This window comes from Sinocyclocheilus anshuiensis, unplaced genomic scaffold (genome assembly GCF_001515605.1).
Source record: "Sinocyclocheilus anshuiensis isolate Anshui unplaced genomic scaffold, SAMN03320099.WGS_v1.1 scaffold850, whole genome shotgun sequence".
Classification (NCBI taxonomy): domain Eukaryota; kingdom Metazoa; phylum Chordata; class Actinopteri; order Cypriniformes; family Cyprinidae; genus Sinocyclocheilus; species Sinocyclocheilus anshuiensis.
The window spans coordinates 586192-608982 of NW_015537937.1; the positions used below are offsets into that span (position 1 = coordinate 586192).

The 22791-nt window shown below is 36.8% G+C and overlaps 1 protein-coding gene across 1 annotated transcript; it reads right to left on the bottom strand.

Moving 5' to 3' along the window:
* Nucleotides 1–7031: 7031 nt before the first annotated feature.
* LOC107659577 (protein tilB homolog) lies at nt 7032–16957 on the bottom strand. Its single transcript, XM_016448584.1, has 12 exons — nt 16907–16957; nt 16549–16716; nt 16387–16464; nt 14975–15147; nt 14721–14896; nt 14184–14363; nt 13924–13998; nt 12862–12924; nt 12622–12691; nt 12160–12255; nt 11123–11205; nt 7032–7224 (listed from the first exon to the last, which is right to left on the bottom strand). Exons 1-12 carry the CDS (start codon nt 16914–16916, stop codon nt 7032–7034), a joined length of 1365 nt encoding a protein of 454 aa, XP_016304070.1. The 5' UTR covers nt 16917–16957.
* Between the last annotated feature and the right edge of the window lie 5834 nt (nt 16958–22791).

Sequence of the window (22791 nt, forward strand, 5' to 3'; positions counted from 1 at the left end):
CCACGAGAATAGGCTACTAATGGAACCGCAAACGAATCGAAATTAAAACGCGATTCGTTGAATTCATTACGATTCCCTTATCTAATCGCAAACGCCTGGTTAAACGGAAAGATGTGCGGTTAGAAATGTCGATGGACTCAATCAACAGCGCTGACAAAGAGCATCTGGTTCATACGCTTACAACGCCGTGCAACAATTGCATCGCCTCGGCTCGCGCCTGCAGCTTGTACCGGGATGAGCAACACACGATGTCTGAAAGCGTAAATATAACGGCGGTTCTGCTGTTAGCTGTACACACACAAACGCACACGGAGCTGCCTTACCGTATTCTCCGCGCGAGCATGATTGCTGATTCGAATTGTTCTCGTGCTGCCCTTGCTCGTTGAGATGAGGGAGGAGGCTCAGACTGTGCTTCAGACACAGGCGCGAGACAGAGAGCTTGTGGGCACGTGACACACTACTGACATAGCATCTCTGCGCCTCGTCAACGCAATGTTGTGCATGCCATCGCAACCCAAAACCACCAAGAGGCTGCTGGAGATGCTTTCACATGAATCACACGGTGGAAGATAGCACACCCGAATTACTCCCGGGTGGATTGCTGGTAATCTTAACCTAAACAGAGTCACAAAGTGCACATCAAAGATCACACTTGTGATTCTACAGCAGTGGTTTTCAGTCCTGGTCCTGGAGGAGCATTGCATGTGTTGGATGTCTCTCTTATATGACACCCAGTTCAGGTCTCAGAGGATCTACAAATGAGCAGATGACATAATTTAGGTGTTTTATATAAGTGATCATTTGTATTGGTCTGTGCTATATATTATGCAAGAAGCAGAAGGTCAAATGGGTGTCCAAATATGCATTATTTATAAAACAGTAGGCAAGCAATACCCCGATGATCTACTGCATCCGCTGAGATTCTGTGCTAGTCCATAAATCCAGGGGATCTGAAAAGCATCAGATTTAAAAATTTGAAAGTGGCCGGAAAAATGTGTGGCTCTTTTCCATAACAGTACAATTTTATCTTATGATCCTCTTCAATAGTTTTTATATGAAAAACACAAACAAACAAACAAAAAGCAAGCATTATGACATTTCAATTGACATAGATGCCTACACACAGAGTACCAAGATGAACGTTAAATCACATAAAAAGAGTACAGATTAAAAATCTGCAACCTAAATGTTAGAGGAAGTAGCCCAGCCCCAGACTTTATTATTTTAAAATTTATTAGAGGACTTAGATGTGACTAAAACTTAATTGATCTTATGTCTGTTCAAATGGCTTTTTTTTTTTTTTTTTTTAAAAAATATACAAAACTATACAATAAAAAATAGAGGCATACACTGTAAAAAAATTGCCTATTTATTAAAAAAAATAGTTTTATGGATTTAACTTAAATTTACGTTTTTTAACTGATACCAACCAACTGAAGTGCTATGTTTTAAATCTTTGTAATATACTGACAATCACCAAAAAAAACACAGGTGGTAATGAGAAAACCACATGAAGATCCAAGCTTATCAAAAGTTGCTTTTCCACAAACTGAGATTAGTACCAACATACTGAAGGTACACCGTGTCATGCACACAAATATTAAGCACCATAATGGTAATACACTTGACACTAAAATAATGCAATAAACATTAATTTATCAACATAAAATATGACATATAACCCTAATGTACATAACTGATAAGAAAAAAACTGCTAAGAAAGTTCTCTTAACAAAAGTTCTGAAATCACAGGGAATTCTGGGAATGTCAATTATATGACTTGCTCTTTTTCACTTTCAAAAACTTGTATGTGTCGTCAGTTTGAAATCATAAAAACTAAGAACTCTATACAAACCCTCAGTGTAGGAATTGCGCATAAGTCTACACTCAGCATCAGATGGTTGCAGTGACATGTATCTCTCTCTCATTGCTTTGCTCTGTAAATTCCTCCTCTCACCCAGCATCTCCTGTCCCAGAAACCCTCTCTAATTTCTGCTCAGTCTGTCTCATACTGACAGACTGTAATCTGCAGACGCCTTGTATTTGTGCTAATAAAGAATAAGAGGGAAAAATATATAGAAATACAATTCAAGGACAGCATGCCTTCACTCACTACCTGCCAAAATATTGTATGAGGTAAAATGAGTGGTAAACCTGCCTCTTCAACTTGTCTCTTTTTATCCCATTCGCACTATTGCTATATATATTCAGCAGTTTTTTTTAAGTGAAGTGAAGTAAGATATCAATGATAATGGCAAACAATATTCAGCATAATATGTATACAGGAACACATTTCTGGATTGGTGTTGGAGCATTTGAGCCTTACTGATGGGGATGTGGAGGTACAAAAGACCAAAAAGGTTGGGAAACACTGCAATAAAGCACTCTAAACTGAAACTGAAACCGAGAATCCCACAGTGAAGCAGTTCTCAGGATTTCATTTATCATTAATGAGATTTACACTCTCTCTGAGAATTAAGTTTCTTAGGTTTCAAATCTCACACATCAGAGCAAATGAGAATATTTAGCCCACACGGGTTTTTACAGTACACGTGCCATCTTAGGTTGCTTGTTTTCCGTTGTGTGCAATGTGCATACGTGTGCATGTTTGTGAATTTGATTTAGATTATTTGGGGGAGTTTTTTACCTCATCGTTGGCGTTTTTTTTAGTCTCTTTTGTGCAGTGGGAGTATCTGACTGCTCTCTGCTGAATTCAGATGCTTTTTACAGAGCTAGTCAAGATGGCTGCTGAAACACACACACATACACACACACACACACACACACACACACACACACACACACACACACACACACACACACACACACACACACACACACAAAAGACCAGAGCTCTAAAATTATCCCATCTGTCCACAAAGGTGTAAATTCACATTGTTAAACTCAAAAACCGCCGAAAAGCTCTGCTTAAATACACTGCTTTATGGGACACTCTAAGGTGACCCCCGTACCACAGTGCATTATGGGAACATACCTGTAAATCAAAACACAATCATGAATCTGTTTGTCTTTCTGCTTATCCAGTCACCCATGTCATTTCAAATCCAGTCCCAATTCTCTTTTGGGACAAATCAGTTAGATGCAGGCCTACTTAATTGCTCTTTCTATGAACACAGCCTAAGATTAAGGCTATAAATCTTTATGATTCATAAGCCATAAATTTAAGTGCTTATGACGTCAAGCAGCTAGGAGAGATGCTGTTAGTCTCAGAAAGACAGAGAGCGGTCATAGTTCAGTTTAGAGAGCCTGTGCCACCACCATCTGACATACACTTCCCTCGGGACGGCAGGATCCTATGGCTACAGAAAGAGAGAGAGAGAGATTGAGCAAAGCGAGGATGAAAAAGACAAACCGATCAATAAAAGTGAAGTAACATCAAAAATGACCTGACTGTGGAGTTAGGCTCTTGGAAAGTCAGAGCAGACAGCATCTTCTCGTTGTCAGAGATTGGAGGAACAGCGGAGCCAGGGGAGTTGAAGAGACAGTGGGGAGAGAAAGAAAAGAGAGCATCTTTGTCAGGGTGACAGGGGTTGAATAATTCAGTCTATGTCCAGCTGCTGCGTTAAATCATCATGTTTTATTCATCTGCAAGTTTCAAAAACCTGACATTCAAATACATTAGGACAATAAGTCCTAATGTGAACACACACATCTGGAGCAGAATTAACTTTTGGTGTGCAGTTCCTAATGTGAAAAGCACATGAAGTGCAATACACTTGCAGCATATTTCAACCCCTTAATTACATTTTTATAATGCTTTTCACAAACGTTTCGGTTAAGAAATTGTCTGACAAGCTCAGGATTCAAAAATACAGTATACACTGAAAATATGGGATTCGAGATGTAGTTAAAAATGTTAAAATAATTAAAACAGAAATGTTAGGATAAGAAATACACTTCCCTTCAAAAGGCTGGAGTTAGTTTATTTGCATTTATTTGAACAAAAATATATAGCAAAAACATAAATATAGTGAAATATTACAATTTTCTTTATGAATATATTTTCAAATCTAATTTCCTGTAATGGCAAAGCTGAATTTTCAGCTTTATTCTCCAGTCTTCAGTAAAAATCATTTTAATTTGCTGATTTGATGCTCAAGAAACATTTCTTATTATTATCAACATCGAAAACATTGCTGCTTAATATGTTTGGAAACATTACATTTACATTTAGACATTTAGCAGATGCTTTTATCCAAAGCGACTTACATGAGGACAATCAAAATCAACAAAAGAGCAATGATATACAAGTGCTGTAACAAGTCTCAGTTAGCTTAATGCAGTACACGTAGCAAGGTTTTTTTTAAACTATATAATAAATAAAAAGAAAACAGATAGAATAGAAAAAGAATAGAGCAAGCTAGTGTTAGAGGCCTAGAGGAAACCATGATACATCTTTTCAGGATTTTGTGATTAATAGAAAGTTCAAAAGAACAGCATTTATTTAAAAATGTAACATGCTTTTGTAGCATTATAAATGGTTTTTACTGGCACTTGCTGAAAAAAGTATGAATTTCTTTAAAATAAATCTTACTCTCCCCCAAGCTTTTGAATGGTAGTGTATTTATGACTTATTTCGAAGTCAATAAATAATCAAATTTTTGTAATTTCTTTAAAATAAATCTTACTCTCCCCCAAGCTTTTGAATGGTACTGTATTTATGACTTATTTCGAAGTCAATAAATAATCAAATTTTTGTTCTTGTTAGATATTCTTGCTTCCATTGAAACACAAGATGCTCTTCGGCTTATCTCAAATCATAACATTGCTACAGAATGAATATCATCATCAAGTTTTCCATAAACTTGTGGAGTTCATGCAGCTTGAGACACACAACCAAGACATGTATGTTAATATTTCAACTCAACTTTTCACTCAATTTTTTATGCTGATAATATAATTAATAAAGAAAAATGTTGTATTACATTAGAAAAGCAAAATATAAACCAAGACTATTGCCCCCCACCCCTTTTTTTTGAATCTGGTTAGCCTGCAAGTCATTAATTAAAATCATCTCTAAATAATGCTTTTTCATGTGTAATGGGTTTACTCTATTCTCTGAAGTGTCTCTAAAATGGCTTTCATAAGATTTAGTCTAGCACAGCACAGGGGTGTTTAAATGTCAGCAGCAATGTAAATTACTCATCTGCTGACAGGAGTTTTATATAAAAATTAAAATGAAACCTGCACAGCGCATCTGCACATACTGATAATTCACTTGTACACACATAAAGCAGCATGGGAAAGGACACAGACACAATACTGAAGAATAACACTCAAACACTGAGGAAAGCTGTGTACCTGCTGACCCTGAGTGTGAGCTGTATTAGCCAACGTAAACATAAACACCGATCTTGAATAATAATCACTAGCCATGTGCAAGTGACCAGAATCTTAGTTTAATTTTAGTTTTTGAAAGAGGTCTCCAAGGCTGCTGTCTTTACTTTCTTTTTTATCAAATACATGCCGATAAAAAAGAAAAGTAAAAAAAGCAGTATTGTGAAATATTATTACAATTTAAAATAACTTTTCTATTTTAATATATTTCAAAATGTATTTTTTTTATGGCAAAGCTGAATTTTCAGCAGCCATTACTCCAGTCTTCAGTATCACATGATCCTTAAGAAATAATTAAAATATGCTAATTTCAGGACATTTCACGATTCTTTGATAAATAGAAAAAAACATTATTGACCCAAAAACTTTTGAACATAGTTTATGTAATACCTGGAGAAATATCTCAATGGGAGTTGCTTGGCAGGTGCAGGACCTCTTTTTTCTGACTCAAAATGATGTAGTTATGCCATCCACCATGACATCCATCAGGTGACAACACATGTAAGGCTGTCCACAGTGGCATTGAAGCTGTTGGTCACCTCAGAATGTTTATTAACTAAACATAACCAGCCTTGACAGTTTATTTTAAGACAGAAATTCACTGTAAACTGAAATGAGCTGGATGATCACACTGTTGTCTTATGTTGAGCTGCTTTATAGCTGATCCAATTTCGTTTCATAATTAATGAATTTAGCAACATTGACAATTGTAATTGAACTAAACCGAATTAACATTCAACTGATAGTATTACCTTCCATAGAGCTAGCTGAATTGAACTTGTTTAATAATTGATTAACTTTACACAGCTATTGACCTCTAATAGAATATAATAAAACTGTATGATAAAATACACCATTGGCTTTTTAAGAGTTACTTTACAGCAGAATTTGAATTTGTCTCATATTTGAAGAACCACTGCACCATTGATTCTTAATAACACTGTGAAGCTGCTTTGAAACAATCTGTATTGCATAAAGCACTATAGAAATAAAGGTGGTGACTATGTATGGCCTGTTTTAGAAAGACAAAATAATTGTACACAATTTTATTTTAATGACTACTTGTAGTAGAAACAAATGATGATTTAAAATAGTAGGTCAGAGGCCAGAAACATCACAAGCTGTGAACATATAACAACTAAAATTCATAACAATAAATTTTACACATTTGATATTCATAAATAAAATAATTTCAAGGAAAAATAATTTGTGCAGCACATTGAAAATAGAAAGAGTGTCTATCAACTGAATAAAAACAACAACAAAACAAAACAGGAATTTCCATTGCGGACAGCTTCATTGATTATAATGGGAGCAATTTAGTTTTGTCCTGACATGATGCCCACATCCGGAGTAGACACAGCATTAGAGACACCTCCTCTTTATATCAGACAGACATGACTGTAAGTCAATAAATGAGTATCTGTGTGTGCGTGTGTGTAATAGAGAGAGAGAGAACACACTGAAAGTGAAAGATGTGTAGCAATGAAATATTCAGCAAGCTTTAATAAGACTGACAATTACTCATCTGCTTAACTATACGTCTAATGAAGAGAACTAAATATATCTCACATTATTTCATCACACACACACTTCCACAAGCTCAGCAGAGTGTGATTATGCTTATTCTCTCTTGCTGTGTCATATCATAGCATATTCTCTCTCTGTCTCGCTCACATAAGTGGAGGCACTTCTGGATCGTCCACGAAGTCCTTTGACACAGGCCTCTCCTCGACGCCACAGCGCTGGGGATGCTGAGAGAGCTGCAGGGGCTTGTGGGAAGACTCATTTCCTTTGGGAACAATGTTGGCCAGACTCCCAACCAGACCGGGATCCACCTCCAATAATTCACGCCCTGGCGCTGGCCTGCAGAGAGACAGACCTGACTGAGATTGCTGTTTTGTTGCGTTTTAAGAATTTATTAGTCTATAACTCTAGTCTAACTGTTCAGTCAGCACAATCTCTGCAAAATCAAAGTCCGTTTCTCCCACCTGCTCTTTGCCAAATCACATCCACCACAAAGACGCACCCTACATGACACATTTGACTCTATTTACTTTCTGAATAAATCTTACTGTGTTCTTACTGTGCATGATTCATCTGTGTACCTTATTATAAAGAAAACCCTAGTCCTAACCCTAACCAAATAGTAAGTACATGTAGTTAATTATTATTACTCAGTACTTAAATGTATAATTTCACTGTATCAAGGAAACCTTAAAAAGTAACCCAGAATTAAAATTTTTGGATAGACTGTCCTTCTAATCTTTAAACATTTAAAATACTTTTCATACATAACATGCAGTATGGGCAGGAAAAAATAATAAATATGGAATTTTACAGTCAGCTGGTCATTACCACAAAATATAGCCCTATTTGGACGGTAATTGTTTCTCAGGGGGATGTAAGTGATTTTCACCATTTACAGGGGGTAGTTGGTGATTTTAATGCCGTCCGAATCCAGGATGTCGGTGTTTTTCTCTCACCACCCCCGTAAAAATCCCCGGCCGAATTACCTACTGTTTTTTGACAAACACCAAGGTCTTGTGGTAATTTAATTGCCGTCCGAATCCACATCTCTGAGTTTACGAGAAGAAATTGATTGAAAATTCAGTGTTTAAACCCTTTTTGAGCACTCCCGAACACCGTAAGGTAACGTTGTAGCCTACTTCAGTGTAATTTGCATACATATTTATTTCTGAAATTCTGGAAAGTATTTAAAATAACAATACTTCATAACTGCTCCACCACAGCGACTGGGAGCAGAAAGAGAAGAAAAGCACGTAAACATTCTGAAATGGGTCTTTATTATGGCAGCAGCAGGTATGCAATACAATTTTAAAATGTGTAGTATAAACAGATATATATCACGTATAATTATGTACAACTATAGCGCGTCTATTTTCCTATTTTTAAACAGGAGATTTAAATAATCAAATAATAAATATGATTATATATGATAAAATATGCTTGGAATAATAAGAATACATTTTACATAATAAGTATTTTTAAATACATTTTACACAATAATAAGAATACATTTGTAAATAAAATTAATTTTATTTACAGCAGACAATCATGTGACTGGCCACGTGAGCAGCACGTTCCCAGGTTCGTAGGATCACAGAACTCGCTCCTCCACTGTGAATAAATCGCCATCCAAATCCATGAGTTTTATCACCGAGGTGATATGTAAATTAATTTTTACAGACGTCCATATGAGAAACAATTACCATCCCAATCGGGCTAAAGACAATGTGATCAGGACCTCAAGGTTATCTTGTATCACCCTAAAGGGATTTATTCTGCGGTAACAACTGATGCACTGCAAATCATCCTGTGTAAATAATAATAAATAAATATAGGTTCCTGAAATATTGATCTAAGTTAAAATTATTTCATTATTTGAAAATACAGAGACAGTAGAGTGATACAATGAGAGACATAAAACTATCACAGCTATGTGCAATAGGAACTGGCCAGGGCTGTGTTTCCCAAAAGTATTGTAAGCATAAGTAGATCGTACAACCACTGCCACCAATGCTTTTGGGAAATGCAGCCCAGGACAATGGTCAGTTATACAGTTTAGTGGTCATTATACAGGAAAGCAACATTTAATAACTATTTATTACCATTTGTGCAGTCTTTATGATTCATTCAAATCCAATTAAATACATAAAAATCCTGCTATTATTTTTTGCTAAGTATTCTATTTCCCTTAGAAATGCATCATGTAGTAAAAATGTAAATGCACTAAGAATGCTGTTTTCATTAAATCTAATATGTAACCAGACCAGTGGTTCTCGAACGGGGGGGGGGATGACTTTAAATTATTATTATTATCTAACTAATAATTATTATCTAATCATTCATAGGGTCAGAAAGCTCTTGGATTTCATCAAAAATATCTGAATTTTTGTTCCGAAGATGAACAAAGGTCTTACGAGAATTTTCATTTTTGGGTGATCTATCCCTTTAAATGATAACTAACTGTGATTAATTCCCATTAAACAATGTTACCTAATCTGTTACCTAAAAGAGCTATTCTCCTGTACACAATTACAGTACAACGTCACAAAATAGAAGTTAATCACGTATGTGCAATAGAACTTTTTTTCTTTTGCAGAATGCCACTGTCATTCCATCAGCAGCTGTTTGCTTAAAGTCCCTAATTAATTGATTTAATGCCTCATTATGGATCCTCGGTGCAGATTAAGAGAGTAAAAGCGAATGGAAAGCATGTTTAGTCATTGCTTGACAAGCACTAAGCAGTGAGGTAAGCTGATTATGTCCATTAATCCACTACTGCTCTCCACAATCATCATGTTGTACCGCAGGCCTCCCCAACAGAACAGTGTTGCGGGCGCCGCAGCTTTCTGCCTCTTACACAGAAACACAAATCCCAGTATGATGGCCAGCCCCACCTATCTTGATAGCAGATAAATCAGCCCTAAATTCCTGTAGACTAAAACCAAAAGGCTTGTGACTTCAACACACAGTAGGGCTTTATTTAGACTTTGTGCTAGGACGGGAATCTAATGATTTCTGGTGAACCCTTTGACTACACAATAACACTAATAATACATAGCATATTATTTATAGTACAGTATTAGAGTCACTCTTTTTATCTCCGCTTCCGTCTCTCTCATGCTTTAAGAATGAATCACTAAAAATTTAATTAGTGCGGCAGCTGAAACCTGATTGGACTCTGAATTACCGACAGCGTGTGATTATACTGTACTTTCCGAGCCAATCAGTGCCTCAGCGGGTACGTTATCACACACACAGATTTACAGAAAGTGCTCTGATTTCCTCAGGGGCAGGTACACAAACGCAGGTGCGTTATTGTGTGTTGGACCCGAGGGTCTCAGTAAATAATAACACAAGCGTGCATGTGTGTGTGTATATAAGAGCAAGAGCATCTGACCTCCCAGCGTGTCAGGAGGTCAGGAGTAATCAGGTTCAGATGATGTCATCCATCAGGATGGAGTCAGGGCAGAAGAGTGTGTGTTTGTGAGCAGAATGACAGTAACTGGTTTATTTGCATCTTATTTGCATTTTTATTAGGTATTTAATGTTATACCCCAGTGTTCACTTACTATGCTGATAAACCGACTGAAGGACACACACAGACACACAGTCGCACAATGGAATAAAACCTTAGAGTCAACAAACTAATTCCACAGTCACACGGGTTAATGCAAACATGCATTAAGACCCATTAGAGGTGCCTGCACACACACAAGGGATCTTGTTCAGTGTGGAAGTCACCGCATAAGACCTCCCGCTGTAAATTGCAGAGAGAAAACGAGAGAAAGGGAGAGAGGTATATAAAGAGAGATCAATTATAAAGCAGATAAGCTTGTATATACTGTATATACTGCAATTTAGTCTTTTAGCAAACTTAGCTCCAAAGCCACTTCCCTAATAAGAAGCTCAGCGTCCCTGGAGTGACCTGCAGTTGAGTGTTTTGCTCAAGGACACAACTTCGATTTTTGTCATCTTGAATGGATAGTTCACCCAGAAATTAAAGTACTGTCACCATCTTACTCACCCTCATGTCACTTGAATGCCAGATTTTTATTTTTTCTTGGAATACAAAAGATATTTAGCAGAATTCTGATTTGTATATTTGTGAAGCAGGATTTAAAACTAACCCAGACCCTGACCAAGGCCACATTTATAAGTGGTATCAGGAGGATCATAATAACACTGTTAAGACATGAACAAATGTTGACATAGGCAGGCAGCTGAACTGAATTACCTGGTCTCTGTCCTGGTATTCTGGTTACTGGTAACACTGGTCAGCCTGGCAGTAGGTTTCTTTGGTTTAATCTCTCCAATTGCCTCCAAAAAACACAAATATAACAGAATGGGTTTTAAAGGGCAGGTTTTACACAGTCTAGATTTGTGTACAAAAAGTTATCCTTGAAAAAAAATCGCAAATTAATTGATAATTCTACTACATTTTCAGAAAGCAATTAGCCAGCATATTTAGTTTGTTAGGTTCCCATTCCAGTTTCACTGCACTTCAAGTAGGTAATTGACATACATAAACACTTTTTTTTTTAAACGATTAAATGAAAATGTAAACTATATTATTTTAGTTATTATTTTTAATTATAATCATATTTCACAATATTACTATTTTGCTGTATTTTTGCTCAAATGTAGCTGTGGTGAGCACAAAAGAATTTAAAAATGATTAAAAATCTTACCAACCTCAATTTTTTTTGAACAGCAGTGCACATAAATGTATAAGAAAATTATATTTTAAGTGTTGTAAATGCCCACCATTTCTTTCACATTTAGCGTAATTTTCAATCATATTTTTTACTTCAATAATTTATTTTTAAATGTCTGGCGGCATGGCAAATTAATTGTTTAAATATACAAGTTTCCTTGCAGCATTATTAAAATCAGATCATAAAAGCCTACGCATAAAAAATAAGAAAATACTTTTTAAAATAATTTTAGGTGAAGCACAGCATGTCAGACTGCAGGACTTTCAGAAAGCACTTCACATACATTATGGCAGTTATTTTTGAAGGGAATGATTTTACCAGATATTCTCTTGTTGACATTCATGCTGCACATACTGACAATTAATCAGCAAAATCAGTGATTTTATTTGTCAAATGCAAGCTGATATTTTACCTTTTTTGAGTTTGGTTTCATTACACATCATGGTCAATGTGGGAATAAACCCCATATATACTGTATGAAAACTGGAATGAAAACTATGTTCAAAGACATCAGTAGGGTGTTTGAAAGGTGTGTTTCAGGTGTAGTGAGCTGTACCAGAGGCAAGATGAGGAGCAGGTGGCCGGTGGTTTGGGATCTCTGTGCTGTGCTGCTGTCGGGTTTCACTTCTGCAGGCAAAACCAGCTGGAACACCTGCGCACACACACACACACACACACACACACACACACACACACAGTGAGGACATCTGCTCACACCACACATTTTATTAATGTGGGGTTTCAAGCACTTGCCACTGTAAAAGTGATCTACATTATCACTAGTCATAAACACATATCCATCAATACTGAGATCAGGCACACACACATGCACGAACGTCTGTGCTGTGGTGACTCTGGTAAGGCGAGAACCGTTACTTGTGCTGGTCTGCGGCAGATTTGTGAGGAAATGAGGCAGAATAAAGAGTGTAGATTTACTGCTAGGTAATCAGTTTTAAAGGTCAATCTCATCAGATGAGAGAGAGAGAGATGGAAAGAGAGAGAGAGATGGATAGTCTACCTTTCCTTTGACGGTCACTCTCACATATGTTGGCTGAACATCCACATCCAGCAGTGAAGTGTCCATATGCCTACGGCACAAAAGAGACCAATGTGAGAGTGGATGCTGTTAGGAGAAAAGTTACTAAATGACATCCAAATACACTCGAAGTTTACCCAAAGACAGAAAGAAAGTATACTGCTAAATCATGACTTGATCATTTTGTGCCGAGGACAAGAGCCAGCGTGAGTGTGTCTGTACCTGTAAACATGTAAATCCAAAAGCATGCAGTTGTTCTCATCCTCAGTGAGATTGAAGTCCAACCTTTGAGACAGAGATCACATGAAATAAATATTTTTAACTCAAGCTGGTACTGTAGTGTTTGAGTATGTATCATTTGTTTCATTGGTTGGAGTGAGGCACTGTTGATGTATGATATATACTGTATCTCTCCTGTGACCTAGTTTAGCCATCTTACCTTTTGTTGATTTCCTGTTTCTCACTATAAATAGATTCATGTTATCACTTGTGCTAATATGACTGTCTTGCTAGCCTTAGTCTCATGTAGCCAGACTTTTCACTGTTGGCATAAATTCTGGTCCACTTTGCACATTATTCTGCCCATACTCTCAGAAAAAAAGGTACAACTGTCACTCGGCGGTACCCCCTCAAAAGGAACAAATATGTACACATTAGGTACTATTATGTACCTTGAAGGTACTAAGATGTACCATTTAGGGGTAAATAGGGTACAGAGATGTACCATTTAGTTTTTCTGTTTACTTGTGTTTATTCTAGTTTACTGGTCCAGTGACAGCTTTGTATCTTTTTTGGATAAGTCCATTTGTTTGCATTAAATTTTGAGCTCATGCCTGTTTTTGGACATTTGCATTTTGGATTTTCACTATGAATTTTTAGGTTTTCCATTGTTCCTTTTGGATTGTGGATTCTGGGCTTGTCTTTTTCGTTACAATGTGAGAGCTGGCTTCAGTCTGACTGACTGCAACTCAATTTATTGTAGCCAGGGTTTTTTTGTCTGTCAACCACAACACAAAATCATGTTCATAAGGTATCAAATATTGCCTTAGAGTTTGTGACTAACAAGGTTTGTGGGAACAGAACAACAGAACAATATCCCTTGCTTTTGTTTGAGAAAATAAGCAGCAAGTAAAAGAAAATATGCTTTGGCTGCTTTCTGTCAGATAATTTCTTCTAAAGTGGGGGTGGTCCTTAGCTAGAATAATCTGCAAAGTGGACTGGACTGACATACTGTATTGGCTACACAGGAGTAGTGTGTGTGTATGTGTGTTTTTGTGCATGTACTTGGGCTCGTTGATGTTCAGCACTCGTCCATCTGCAGTGATCAGAGTTCTGAGGGTTTTGTTTTTAGGCTTATCTCTGTAGAAACACAGAATTGACTGCTGTAAGTAAAGCTGTTTACAGGAAAAACATGCAAAAGCTTAATGTCTTTCTCTCCTTTATCTCATAAAAATGTAAAGATTGAGAAATGGGCATCACAGGGATATTTAGATGTAGATACCATTACAGTGATTTCAGTCCTCTTTTTCTTAGTTGGCCAGTACCTCTCTTTTTCTTTGGCCCTCCTCTTGTCCTCCAGATGGCGATGGGCCTCTAGTCTGGATTCTGGTGTGAATGGGCACGGCTTTTCCCAAAATTCCTTCTCTTTATCCTCGGTGTCTGTGTGAGCCTTGGAGCTTGATTCTGGATTCTGATGGGTCCCATTTTGGTTCTCAGAGAGCAATCTGTGTGAAATAATCATCACAGTTAAGGCTTATCAAAGGAAAAATGCACAGGTCTGGTTTAAAGCTGATAACCCTCTTTTTTTACGATACACCATATTATGTTCATATTCACAGAAATTTCTTCCAAATAAATTATATTATGAGGAATGTTCTGTGAATGTAGCTTTTCAAGAACCTTCAAAAAGCTTTTCAAAAGGGAGTTTTGGGGTGAATCAGTATAAAACCTGTGTGTAAAACCTGTGTAAAAAGGATCAATTTCAGGGTACAATCTGTTAAATTTCATCTAATGCAACCCAAATTGTCTTTTAGCTCTCTTAATTCAGTTACTCAAACTTCAGTTACCTTAAAGACACTCACTGATTTATTTGAAGATCCTCCTGCTTTTCTGTTGTCTCCTTTAAACCACTCCTTTTCTGTTCCTTTCTTTTCTCTACATAATCCGCCTCCTGTTCTAAAACACGTCTCCTCACAGCATCCAGTTCCTGCTGGGCCTGAATACGCTCACCTCGCCCGATTTCTTTCCCATCCAACCACTGCAAAGCACAAAAGACAATCGTTCATAAATAGCGCAAGGCTAAAAATGTCTCTCTATGTGTGTCTCAGTGCAGTACCTGTAGTTGAGGCAGAAATGCCACCACATACTGTCTGTATCCGTGAAATTCAGTACAGGGGTTTCCCACCAGGTAGAGCTCTCTGAGATGAAGGTTCTGCTTCAGAGACTCCACACTGCTCAGCTTACCCACAAAATTCACTGTCAGGTCTAGTTTCTGTAAGCTTTCACAGCCTACACACAAATACACACATATATATTACAGTTCCATGCATACACATGTACTGATAGACACAAAAATCAAGCCTGATTAGAGCTGTAATACAGTATATTTGCAACAAAATAACAAAATACCTATATTACACCACACTTTTCAGGCAAAACATTTCACAAAAAGAGAGCTATTAATTTTCAAATGGTGAACACATATACTGGTAAAATTAAGCATTTGAACATTTTCTAGTTGTCATAATTGAATCTTGTACATAATTCATATCATAAACTACACTTGTGGTTGCTCTACTAGGACACTCTTGTGAATTTGAGGAGAACGTCATATTTGCTAAAAACAATGTTTGGGACCAATTGGTTAAAAGATAATTAAATGGCTCAAAAAAATCTAATTATTTCTGAGTAGGGTCATTATAATTAAACTAAAACCATATAAAAAACATTTTTGTTACTTGAAATAAAATAAACTTTAACGTAAATAAAATAAAATATTACGAAAGAAAAAAAAACTTTCCAGGAAAACATCTCTCATTTTTGTTTAGTTTAACTTGATGTACTAAAAAAAAACTCAAGCTAAAACTGAAACAAAAATTACTAAAAACCATATAGACATGTTTAAAAAAAAACCGAATGCATAGAAATTCACAAAATTACTAAAACATACCAAATTCACAATAATAATAAAACTGCAACAGTATCTAATTGATACTATAATAACTGGTAATATAAACATTTATAATATAATATCTGGTTCTGAGAAAAGGTTTATCACAATTTGTTTGCCGATACCACTTGCTTTACTTTTCTGTTTTTTTCTTATATACTTATGTTTAATTTTATCCAAAGCAAGTTACAAAAGAGGGGCATCACAGGCAATTTAGCATAAAAAATAAACAATAATATATTTATATATCATATATATATACTTTTACACAAAAAGTTTAAGAAATAAAAAAAAAAAAACGGAAAATATGTTGGTAATATGTTCATATGCAATGCACAAATGAAAAACAATGTATTAATACAATCACCTTCTAAATTCTCGATGAATTCTATGTTGTTCAGAGCCAGATTTAGATACTCCAGCTTCTTTAGTCTGCCCACATTTTCTGCATAAACATATATATCATATATATACTTTTACACAAAAAGTTTAAGAAATTAAAAAAAAAAACTGAAAATATGTTGGTAATATGTTCATATGCAATGCACAAATGAAAAACAATATATTAATACAATCACCTTCTAAATTCTCGATGAATTCTATGTTGTTCAGAGCCAGATTTAGATACTCCAGCTTCTTTAGTCTGCCCACATTTTCTGCATAAACAGAGTTAAAAGCAATATAAATGGCCATGCATTTATTTATTTATTCCACTGATATGCACAGGAATGTCTGCTTACCTATCTTAGGGATGAGGTTGTTCTGTAAGTAGAGGATTTTGAGGTCTCTGCACCACTTGTCGATATGCTCGATCCTCTCGATGTCCTGCTGATGGAGGGTAACCTCCTCCAGGGAGAAGATCTCGCCATTATTGTGTTCTGCTCTGCGGCGGATCAGATCCTCGCTGACTGATCACAAAGCGAAGGAGAGAGAGGATTAGTTTACCACCAGCTAAACCGCGAAAACATTTTATACTTTTTACATAAAACTGTTTATTTGGGAAGAATTGTCATTTATTTAAAGAGGCATATAATACAATAACCGCTTTATTATAGGAATACATTAAAATTGTTTTTATATTAGGACTAAAACACTTACTGCGGACCATGACTTGCTCGCGCCAGTGTGTTATGCGTTGCTATAGAAACGGGCACGCTGCAGAAGCTCGTGCTTGTGTTTTCTTTAGGCCTTTCCTTTGAACATTCATTCCAGCGGAGCAAAACACCAGAACTGGAAAATAATTCGGTATTTATTTCGACAAGAACAATCTTAATGTTAACTAGCACGATGTAATCATGACACACGAATTAACAACCAGTAAAGCGGCTTTTTATCAACAAAACAGAGGCATATTTGCGCTCTAGCTGCTCCGTTTACATTCAAGTAGCAACTCTGCCACCTAGCGGTCAGTGTGAACAATAACAGTCAAAGAAACACGATGCATATTGATTTTGGAGATGCTGAGTGAAGAAGGATAGGATTGGATTGGGGGAACTGCATGTAAAATACAGTTAACCATTAAAAGTTATTTTAAAATATGTCTAAAAACTTACAGAATTGGCTGTCAATTCCTATAATATTTTGGAACATTATATATATATTTGTTAAATAAATGTTTTTATAGTTTTCAAAATATTTAGAGTCCCATAATTAATGTTAAAAATACTATATATAGTTGATATACAACATTACATGAGCAGTAAATGTTATGTGTAACATTGTTCAAAATAAATTACTGTTAAATTCATGCTAAGATTGGGACATGTCACCATTGGTTGTTGCGCCAGCATATTTGCATTTATTTGCATAATTTATATATCGGGGTGGAGCTATGAGATCAACAGCACATCAAGTGTCGTAACCAGAGGCGTCATTCCCATTCCCCCTCAGATTTTCGAGTCAAGTGGATTTGGAATGCAGCTTCCAAAAGACAAATATAGAAGAATAATATTTTTTATAATTGATACAATCACACGGGTGTGATGTGCGGTGCGGCACATCACTAGCTGCTAAATTCAAATCTGCTTTCGCTGGCTGGCGCTGAGCCAGAGACAGGCGCGTTTTACAGCGCTGCGCATTATAACCAATCACACAGGAGTCTGTTGAGTTTATGAATGCAAAGGCCAATCAGAGGCGTTCAATGAGTCATCGATGAAACGCGGTATTTTGTTCCCTGCGCGCGTCGCTGACTGAATTCTGCTCTCTGGCGAATTAATTCTCTCATCAGAAACAATGAAGTGTAGATGAGCGAACGATATAAGTAAGATATGCATTTCACAGTGTAAACAGCTTCAATGATTATAATAGGAGTGTTTGAGAGTGTTTGAACTCTGGCTAGACTGAAGTCAATGATAATGTTCTTTGTTCTCTTTCTGTACAATGAAAGTGCTATAATTAGTAACTTACAATGTTTTTTTTATTACATTCACATTAAATACAAAGTCAATCGTATTAAAAAATATTAATACCTCGTGCCCCCTCAAAAATAATAAGTGCATGACGCCCCTGGTCGTATCCCTTGCATTTGTTAAGCTGTAGTGATGATAGCCTAATTGTTTTACATTTACATTTACATTTAGTAATTTAGCAGACGCTTTTATCCAAAGCGACTTATAAAGTAGAAGAAATCAGACCAACGAGAGAGCAACAATATAGCATACAAGTGCTGTGACAAGTCTCAGTTAGTCTAGCACAATGCGCATAGCAAGGTGTTTTTTTTATAAACTAGACCAAAACGAATAGAATAGAATAGGTAAGTGCTATTATTAATTGGTCAGGTGATGGCGAAAAAGATGTCTTTAGATGTTTTTTGAAAATGGCTAAAGACTCAGCTGTTTGGATTGAGATAGGTCGTTCCACCAGCTAGGAACAGTCCAGGATAAGGTCCGTGAGAGTGATTTTGTGCCTCTTTGGGATGGCACCACCAGCCTTCGTTTACTTGCAGAACGGAAGCTTCTGGAGGGGGCGTAGGTCTGAATATTGTATAGGTATATTGTAGTATACCTACCAGTTTAGGTATATTGGTGCAGCGCCAAAGGTTGTCTTGTAGGCAAGCATCAGTACCTTGAATTTGATGCGAGTGGCTATTGGCAGCCAGTGCAGGCTGATGAAGAGTGGTGTGACGTGAGCTATCTTCGGCTTGTTGAAGACCACTCTGGCTGCTGCATTCTGGATCAGTTGCAGAGGCTTGATAGTACATTCAGGAAGGCCCGCCAAGAGACCATCACAATAGTCCAGTCTGGAGAGAACAAGAGTAATATTAATATATAGTGAGTGATATTAATACTCTGTTGAAATGTGATTGCACAATGATGTCCTTAGGGTATTTTGCTGTTTTTGAATAATTCATAAGTCATCTATGTCAAATCCACACACACAGAGTAAAACTTTCAGAAATAAATAAAACTAAAATCAAATTAATAAGAATAATTTTTTAAAAAATCTTACCACCTTCCGTCAAACTGCAAACAACAATCAGAGACTACACAAGTTTGATGTAAAAAAAAAAAAGTACCAAAAATTGCACAAAATCTATAGTGTAAAACAAGGTGATGTTACTCTCCTCAATTATAGAAGATCAGAGGGAAACAGAAAAAAAGCACAAATTACTTACAGCAGCATTTTTACTTGTTTATGAGCTTGACAGCCTATGGTCATCATTCGCTGATGCACTTTCTGTGTTTTTGCACCTGTGACAAGCAGTGGCGGCTCCAGGAATTTTTTTTCTTAGGTGCTAAGGAGGGGGTGCTAAAAAACTAATTAAATTGAGTGAAAGTAATGAACTATAAGTCTATAAGCTTCAGCTATCTAAATAGCATGCAAATTCAGCCACCTTGTGTTTTTTATGTACAGCAGCTTCGAAAAAGGCTAATTTAAATTTTTTTCTGTAGTATTAAACTTCTCATATGCCACTGTTATTAGTAATATATCTTCTAATGCCAACTGACAAATATGACACTTACAAATTAATAAAATTTATGAACGCACATAGAAAAGAAAGTAGGGATTTTTTTTTCTTTTTTCGTTGTTTTATTTTATTTTTATTTATTTTATTTTTTTACATTATCTATTTAGTCATTTTTTCTGGCCATCAAGTGTCAGTCACTCTCAATGCCAACTGGCAGGAAAAAATGTTTTATCTATTGTAAAACATTCTAACCATGTTTTACAATAGATAAAGTGCCGACAATTCATACTATAGTATGTATAGTAGTATGGTAGTTTCGTCTCTCGTTGTCTCAGAGAATATGCGCCGTTAATGCAGCGTTAGAAAGCTCCATCAGTTTTTATAACTTTCACTTTCTCTATAGTGAATTGACTGACGTTCACCAGCATAACTCTTGCTTTGACAAGAGTGTTGCTTGACCCCTCCCCCATAATATCAATTGTTTATAGGCCACATATTAGGCACTTTTTTTTTTGTTTTTTAATGTTTATTTTTCAATGTCAATGAAAGTGACACCAAAAAATAGGAACATCATTAGGAAATCCTTGGGGGGGCGGTGCCGGTGCTAAGCAAGTTTCTGATGGGGCTATAGCCCCGTCAAGCCCCGCCCTAGCGCCGCCACTGGTGACAAATGCCACAAGTAGTGCTGAAAAACAGGTGTTATGAGGTGTTATGATCGTAAGTTGTGGCACAGGTGTAACTTTATCTTTAGACAGGATGATTTATCTTGGCTCAGACACGTTTGGTTTTTTTCTCTTTCTTTTGGTATTCAGAATATACTGTGTACCGTGACTCTTGAAACGGTTTTGTCATAAAATTAATTTTGTTCATCTGTAGACACGAGTTCAATGTATATATAAGTCACACAATAATGTGTTTGATATACATCTGTTATCATTCTGAACCTGTCAGTCGGGTCAAATTGTGTAATATTTACAGCTGTAACCAAGACTGTGTGAACTTAAAGTCTGTTCGTTTTGTTTTATTTTAAAGATTACCGAGCAACAATGGGCCTCTGTGTTTCGCCAGTCTGGGTGATTTGTCCCATGTACGTGTTCTATGAAGTTGTCTTTATCATCCATTTATCATCTGCAATATCAGGGTATAACCTCTAGATGGCTGTATAGCCCTATATACTGTATAAATACATATAAACTGTTTGCTGCAGAGTGAGAACTTTAAGGTGCTGTTTGTAAGTTTTTGACTCTACTAAAGCATAAAAATATCATAATATGTTTGCAGATATTTAAGAAACATGCTAAGTTAACATACTTGTTTATCTGGAAAACAATGCTACAGTCAGTTATTCTCCTTTGAAAATGTGCGTAACGTGCTTTACGTTTAAGACATAAAGCACGTTATTTGTATCAGGTTATGCATTGATATATTTTCAGACATTATTAAAGACTACATTTAGTAAAAGTTTAAATTTAAATGTTGATTTGAAGTGTCAGTTATTATTATTGTAGTCAAATCTGGACAGAGAAAGCATTTTGTAGGCTACTCATACTAGCTAGGCTACAGTGTGATCAGTCACTAGGGTTGCCACCCGTCCCGTTTTTAAAGATAAAATGATGTGTCCCGTCCCGTATTTTACAAAGGCCAACACATAGTTGATTCAACAAATAGGTATTGTGCACTGTTTATAATACTAATCGCAATTATAATGAAATCTATTTCATAAGAAGTATTAGGCCCCGATCACACGATCGCGTTTTTTAGGTCTGAAAATGCAAGGCGCACCGCACTGCCTTTTTTTGGTGACTATTAAAAAAAATAGCAGTGTGCTGCGTTTTTTTATGTTGCTAGGAAACCACCAAATCAGCTGTCCTGTCAGTCTAATCAAAGGATTATAGCGCGAGCGCTCTAAAATCTTTGGTTTTTGCTGTTAAGGAAACTGTCATATTAGCAGAAACCTTAAAAAATACAGCTCGGGGTAACCCGCGACAGACACCAAAAGTTACTCCTCCATTGCGGTTTCCGGTCTTTCTAAGCAACGGTAAACTTTCGTCACCACAACGGAAGGCCTGCCTCTCCATTCATTCGATTGGACAATGGAAAAAAACGCGAATGACGTCGAGCGCTTTTTCTGCTCAGAGTTGCTTTTATTTTCAACTTCAGGCGCTCAGAGCGCTCCTGCAAAATGCGAGGCGCAGCAGGTGACGAAAACGCGAGGCGCACAGGGCACATAAACAGCGCACAGAACGCTCACTGCCAACCGAAATCAATTAAAAAAAGGTGCCTCTCACTGCAAAAAAACGCGTTCTGTCTGATCGGGGCCTTAGGGGCCATTCACATATCGCGTTTTTTGCGTGCTCAAGTTCGTTATTTCAAATGAAGACGCGCGGCAGGCGCGCTCATAATGGAAGCGACGCGCTAATTTTTTCCAGGCGCGTCCGCGCCACATCCAGATAAAAACATTTCAACTTTTCAGAATGCCGCAGCGCACCGCGGGTCATGTGACAAGAACCAACCAATCAGCTTCATCCTTTCCCCGTAACAACACTAAAAGCTCAGCCAAGATGAGGGAACAGGCAAACACTCTTCTTTGATCCATGAACGTTTCTCTCAGTCTGAAGCGTCTGTCATAGCAAATCAACACATGCTGTTGTGAATAATTAAGCGAAGGGTCTTCTCATAGGATAAGAACACGCAGTCTCATGAATAATTACGTTGTCTTCTATGATGTGCAACACAAACACCTCTGCTAAAATCTCAGAAAAAGTAGTCTGGGGTTTCATGACCCTTTAAAGCAGCATGCGCTAAACCTGCGCAGTTTAAAACATCTGGAGCTCATATCTGCCCTTTGAACACAAGACTCTCCAGATGTAGACCTGAATGGGAAAGTTATCAATGGCTCTGTCCTGTATCTAATGATGAACGCGCAGTTTGCAGAGAAGTTTGCTCATCGGTGGACTGTCTGACTTAAAGGGATAGTTCACCCAAAAATGAAATTTTACACACCCACAAGTTGTTACAAACCTGTAATAATTTCTTTCTTCTGTTGAACACAAAAGAAGATACTTTGAAGAATGTG